Genomic DNA, 6,000 nt, shown 5'->3' on the forward strand with positions numbered 1-6,000 from the left:
TTATCCGGGGACTGGGTTGCTCCGTGTGATTGGCCGGCGGAGTCACATGGTGAAAGTAACTTTACAGGGTCGCTAGCTAGTAGGAGGGCTTTATGGAGCAGAAAAACGACAAAGCGAGAAAAATTATTTTCCACTCCAGAAATTAATGATCATGAGCTCGTATTTGATGGACTCTAACTACATCGATCCGAAATTTCCTCCATGCGAAGAATATTCGCAAAATAGCTACATCCCTGAACACAGTCCGGAATATTACGGCCGGACCAGGGAATCGGGATTCCAGCATCACCATCAGGAGCTGTACCCACCACCGCCTCCGCGCCCTAGCTACCCCGAGCGTCAATATAGCTGCACCAGTCTCCAGGGGCCGGGCAATTCGCGAGGCCACGGGCCGGCCCAGGCGGGCCACCATCACCCCGAGAAATCGCAGCCGCTCTGCGAGCCGGCGCCCCTCTCAGGCGCCTCCGCCTCCCCGTCCCCAGCCCCGCCAGCCTGCAGCCAGCCAGCCCCCGACCATCCCTCCAGCGCCGCCAGCAAGCAACCCATAGTCTATCCATGGATGAAAAAAATTCACGTTAGCACGGGTAGGCAACTTTGCTTTTTTGCTCCCTACCCTCCCTCCCCTCTTTTTTTTTTCCCGGCGCTCCCCACCCTCTCTGGCCCCCTCCGGCCCCCTGTCCTCCTTTCTCTCCTTTCCCCCTCTCTCTCTCTCCAGGAGCGACTCTGGGTTAGCACAATTGAACTGGATTTACGAGCGAGAATGGGTAATTACATCCCCCATAAATTTTATGGCTTAGCTACTCTGGGCAGTCCGAGCCATGTGCTACGATCTGTTATGTATGTGTGAAAACTATGCTCGCTTTCTAAGGGCGCATAAATAATTCAGTGTCGTTACAATGAGGATTCCCCTCTTATTACACTACAAAGTCTCCAGCTTCCTTCAACTTCTTTATAACCCATTTAGGTTGATGACTTAATTCTCACCAATCCCTCCTCCTGTTCCTCAAAGCTGAGGATGGGGTGGAGGGTGGGGGGGCGGGGAACCTGATGCCTCTGAACCCCACTATTTGCTTTCCCCCCATTCCCCCCTCCCTCCCCCCAGTGAACCCCAATTATAACGGAGGGGAGCCCAAGCGCTCGAGGACAGCCTACACTCGGCAGCAAGTCCTGGAATTAGAGAAAGAGTTTCATTACAACCGCTACCTGACCCGAAGGAGAAGGATCGAGATCGCCCACTCGCTGTGCCTATCTGAGAGGCAGATCAAAATCTGGTTCCAAAACCGTCGCATGAAATGGAAGAAGGACCACCGACTCCCCAACACCAAAGTCAGGTCAGCGCCCCCGGCGGGCGCTGCGCCCAGCACCCTCTCGGCAGCCACCCCGGGCACTTCTGAAGACCACTCCCAGAGCGCCACGCCGCCGGAGCAGCAACGGGCAGAGGATATTACCAGGTTATAAAACATAACTCACACCCCTGCCCCCACCCCATGCCCCCCATCCTCCCCCCACACACAAATTGACTCTTATTTATAGAATTTAATATATAAATATATATTTTTGGTTCTTTTTCTCTCTTCCTCCTGCCTCCTCCCTTGTTAATTCCAAACAGACAAAACAGATAAACAAACAAGCCCCCAACCCTTCTCTCCCTTCCACTGTTAAAGACCCTTTTAAGCATGTGATGTCTTAGCATGGTACCTGCTGTTTTGTTTTTATTTTTAAGGCCATTTGGGGAGGGTTATTTATTTTTTAAGGGGAAAAAAAAGCTGCAAGAATTATATATTGCAAGGCACGATGGTCTGTCTGGTTTGGGGGAATTTCAGGAGAAATGAGGAAAAGAAAAAAGGAAAGGGAGATTTTTAAGCCAATTCTCCTCCTCCTCCTCCTCCCCCTCCTCCCCCCCTCTTTCCTTAGGCCTTTTGCATTGAAAATGCACCAGGGGAGGTTAGTGAGGGGGAAGTCATTTTAAGGAGAACAAAGCTATGAAGTTCTTTTGTATTATTGTTGAGGGGGGTGGAAGGAGGGGGGAGGACAGAAGACAAAGCTAAATGCATCTGGAGAGCCTCTCAGAGCTGTTCAGTTTAAGGAGCCAAAAGAAAATCAAAATGAACTTTCAGTTCAGAGAGGCAGTCTATAGGTAGAATCTCCCTGTCCCCCCTCCCAACATTCTTATCGTGGTTATTGTGTTTTTGGACTGAATTTACTTGATTATTGTAAAACTTGCAATAAAGAATTTTAGTGTCGATGTGAAATGCCCCGTGATCAATAATAAACCAGTGGCTGTGAATTAGTTTTACGTCAATGTCTGATGGTTTCTTTTTCTTCCTTTCCTACTGGCCTGGTAACATCCTACCTTCTATGTAGTTGCCTAAGTTTACTCTTAGCAAACACATAAACCTTAACTCTTAACTTCAGCTTTCCAGTGTCTTTAAAAGAACCAATCAGGAAGGAGTCTGGAGTAAGGGATATGGAAAATTGTGGCTAAATTCTTGTGTCTCCTCTCTCTAAGTCTGAAGAGAAGCCAGATTTGGGGGGTGAAGCTTAGGGGTGGGGGAGATGTCCTCACTTTTCCATAGTTAGACACAGACTTTTCACTTCTCTTTCCTTCCCCTTTCTCTCTGTCCAGTAGGCCTGTCTAATCTGTAGACTGGAAGGCAAATTGAGGGAATAGAAAGGAGAAAAGTTTCTTAGAGCTCCTTGGGATGAAAAAATTGTAGAAGATGTCCCACTCCTCCATTTGCATTCTCCTTAAAAGAAGAAAGGTTTTGAGTTGATGATTCTGAAGCAGCCAAGTGACCTGTCAGGATGCCATCTCTGTTTGTTTAGACTTGGAAAAAAAAAAAGGGTGAAGTGGAGGCCAGAGGCCTGGGAGGCCCCCTTGCATGAGTAGGCCTCAAAGGCTAATGCCAGGAGATAATGAAGGACTTTCATGTTTTTGTGTAACTTTTATCTTGGACCTGCCAGGTGTTAAGAAAGAGACTCTGAGAGAGGCCAGCTCCACCTCCCCATTCCTATAACCTAGCAGGTCCTAGCAGAGCTTGGTTATAGACTGAACAAGGTACTACTCAGGCTATCAAATAAAAGTAAATAAATAGTTTTCTTGGGGTTAAGGAAAAAGTACTAGCATGGACTCACCTGAAGAATTAATTCATGCCAAAAGCCCCCCAGATAATTTGGGTCCTGTTAGAGCAGACCCTAGATTAACCTACTTACTTCTCTCTCTGTCTCTCTGTCTCTCTGACTTTCTTCTTTTTTGGTGGGAGGGAACAGTTGTTTAGTCCCCCCCTCAGGCAATTTATACAAATTTAGGTAAAGGACAATGAGAAATAGGAGACAGGGAGAAGCAATCAGGAGTACATAGGGATACCCCTCCTCTATCCCAAATTCTAAAACGAAAGGTATCAGCAGGTTAGGGGCTATCAGTCTGTGAAAATCTGTTTGGTGTGCTTTACATTTCATCCTAAACCACTTGCTGGCTGGCACTTGGAGCTGAGTGTGTGTGTGGGAGGGGGGTGTGCACATTCGCTCACAGATCCTGTGGATGGGGGGGGGAGGAATTGTTTAATCCTTTAGGTCTACTTTCTCCTCTCTCAATGGTCCCCTGGAGACAACAAAACATGTTGTCTATAGTATGAGGAAGCAGGGCCAACAATTATCTGGAGTTATTTTATGTAATTGAGTGAATTAGGGGCCTGATCTGACTGTAGCCCCTATCATCTTGAGGCAATTGCCTTTGGGCAGGAAAAGGGGGGGGGGTAACTGTGCTTAGAAAAAGAGAAAGAAGGTCTGAGTGGTAGACCAGGGTATCTTTTTTAAACCTGTGAAAGAAGACGAGGTAGAAATAACTTCAGATCCATAGTTCTTTCCTCAGTTTGCTGCTTTGAAGAGATGGAAACAGGAGGGGGAATGGCTACATTTTATTTAAGTTTCTTCATGACTTACTGAAAGGGATTCTTCAACACTGGAAAACTAGCTTAAAGGGGCTTGGATATTTATTTTATTTCCCTTTCTTTACCAGCTGCTAGGTTGTTTTTTGTTTATTTTCTTGTCACACATACATAATTATTTGATATGTGTCTCTTTCTGTCCTTGATCAGAAGGGGGGGAGGAAACATGAGAAGTCCTTAAATTCTTGACAAATGAAACAAAATTTTCATCTTGTATACTTGCATTTTTGAAGATTTTAGCCTCTGACTACCAATGAGCTTGCTTTCTTGCTGTCTTCCCAAAGCTTTCCTTTGCTTTGGGTCTGACCACCCAGAAAAGAATCTAGCTCTCCAGGCAGGCATGAGGTGAAGTGTGTGTGTGTGTTGGTGTGTGTGTGTGGGGGGGCCTCCTAACCTATAATGGGGCCCCAAGCTCAAACAGTCTGGTGTCTAATACTCCTCCTCTGGATGCTTCTACAGCCTCACTGGGAAGCTGAGGGCCAGGCTTTTATTGAAGTTATGTTGAGCAGTGGGGAAAGACTGGGGTGGAGGGGGAGGACACAGCCCAGGTTCACGGGGAGGACACAGCATTTTCTCTCCCATTGCCTTTATATTCAGCAGCGCCTCTGACCTCTCCCCCACCCCCATCTCCGACCCTCCCAAGCCAGTCCTTGCTCAGTCCCTGGTCTCCAGATCCTATGCCACTGCTTTTGTACGACTGGGGATTTCTTGCCCAGAGTTATGGGAGAGGCAAGGCGCATGAATGCCCGCAGCATTGTATCTTCAATGGCCAAGTAAAAAGAAGACCAGGGTCGAAATGGCGACACCCATCTTCTAAGGTCCTTTCCTCCAAGCACCTGGAGATCCCCACAGGCCCCCAAATTCCCTTGACATGTAAGTAGTTAGCACTTGATCTGTTCTGGGGTGAAGGGCACAAAAGTTTAGCTCTGTCTGCCACTTGATTTTTGTCTCAACTCCCAGTGTTTGGGAAGGAAGGCGGGAAATCCAATTGTGGATGGAGAGCATCTGCTTGGGGAAACGGAAGTTTCAGTGTGGAGTTTCTGTGTCTGGGGAGTAAAGAAACTTAGCTCAAAAAGGAAAGCGAGAACTTAGGAGAGACTGAGACTTGAGGGAAAGATTTGTGTCTCTGAGAGTTTCTCACTGTTGTTTATGTATGAAGTTTCCTACAAAAGTTTTCTCTGTACTCTTTCTTCCTGCAAAATTGAAATCCAGAGATCTCTCTGTGATAGTGTGTGTGTGTGTGTGTGTGTGTGTGTGTGTGTGTGTGTGTGTGTATACAGGCACAAAGAGGTTGTGCTGGAGCTTGTGATCAGGGTACCCTCTACTAGGGAAGGATTCTCTGCTTTTCTAAGATTCCAGGGCCCTAAAGGAGGACTAGCAATCACAGGCAGATCCTTTCCCTCCAGTTTTGTTTCCCCTGACCCCCAACTTGATCTAAGGGGAGCTTGGTATTGTACTCACAAAGCCACTTCTCCAGGCTGTCCACATTTTCTATCTGGTACCCCATCGTTAAAGAGCTGGTTGTAATTCCAAAGCTTTTCTTCCTAGCAAACCCTCTTAGGCTTAGCAAAAAAGATGGAGAATCTCCCTAACTTCAGTGGCCACCAGAACAGAAGGAATATTTATTACCTTTCTGGCTGTCATTACCTAAGAATATGATTTTATGAACTTCCTAATCTGTTAGTTTGATTTATCTAGATGGGCAAAAGCCCAAAATAAACATTTGGGGAATTTGGTGGGGAAAATATAATAGTCTTTGCCTCTGACCAATCTTTCTGATAGAAATGGCCACATCTCCCAGCCTGCACCCCATCACCCCGTAGCTTGTTTTAATTTTTCTCCTGCAGTCTCTTGAGAATTAGAATTTAAAATGATAGGATGTGCTGTTTGAACCAGAGACTTATGGGGCTTCCCCCCCCAATACCTTAAAACTCACAGGTCAGGGAGCTCCCTTTCCTTAGAGCAGAGGGAAATGAGAGCCAATGGAGTTTAGCTCATCTGCCCTCCAAGGCCAAGAGCCCTTTCTCAGACCTGAATCTCCTTTCATTTCTCG

General features: G+C 46.8%; 1 protein-coding gene across 1 annotated transcript in view; it reads left to right on the forward strand.

Moving 5' to 3' along the window:
* Positions 1-2,296, forward strand: part of Hoxc4 (homeobox C4) — a 39,029-nt gene extending 36,733 nt beyond the window's left edge. Inside the window, exons 3-4 of the mRNA XM_013032528.1 lie at positions 140-584; positions 1,103-2,296. Coding sequence (XP_012887982.1) covers positions 146-584; positions 1,103-1,458 — 795 coding nt within the window. The 5' untranslated portion in view covers positions 140-145 and the 3' untranslated portion in view covers positions 1,459-2,296. The remainder of the gene's footprint in view (positions 1-139; positions 585-1,102) is intronic.
* Positions 2,297-6,000: the final 3,704 nt, after the last annotated feature.

The sequence above is a fragment of the Dipodomys ordii genome, unplaced genomic scaffold (genome assembly GCF_000151885.1).
Source record: "Dipodomys ordii isolate 6190 unplaced genomic scaffold, Dord_2.0 Scaffold155, whole genome shotgun sequence".
In the NCBI taxonomy this organism is placed as follows: domain Eukaryota; kingdom Metazoa; phylum Chordata; class Mammalia; order Rodentia; family Heteromyidae; genus Dipodomys; species Dipodomys ordii.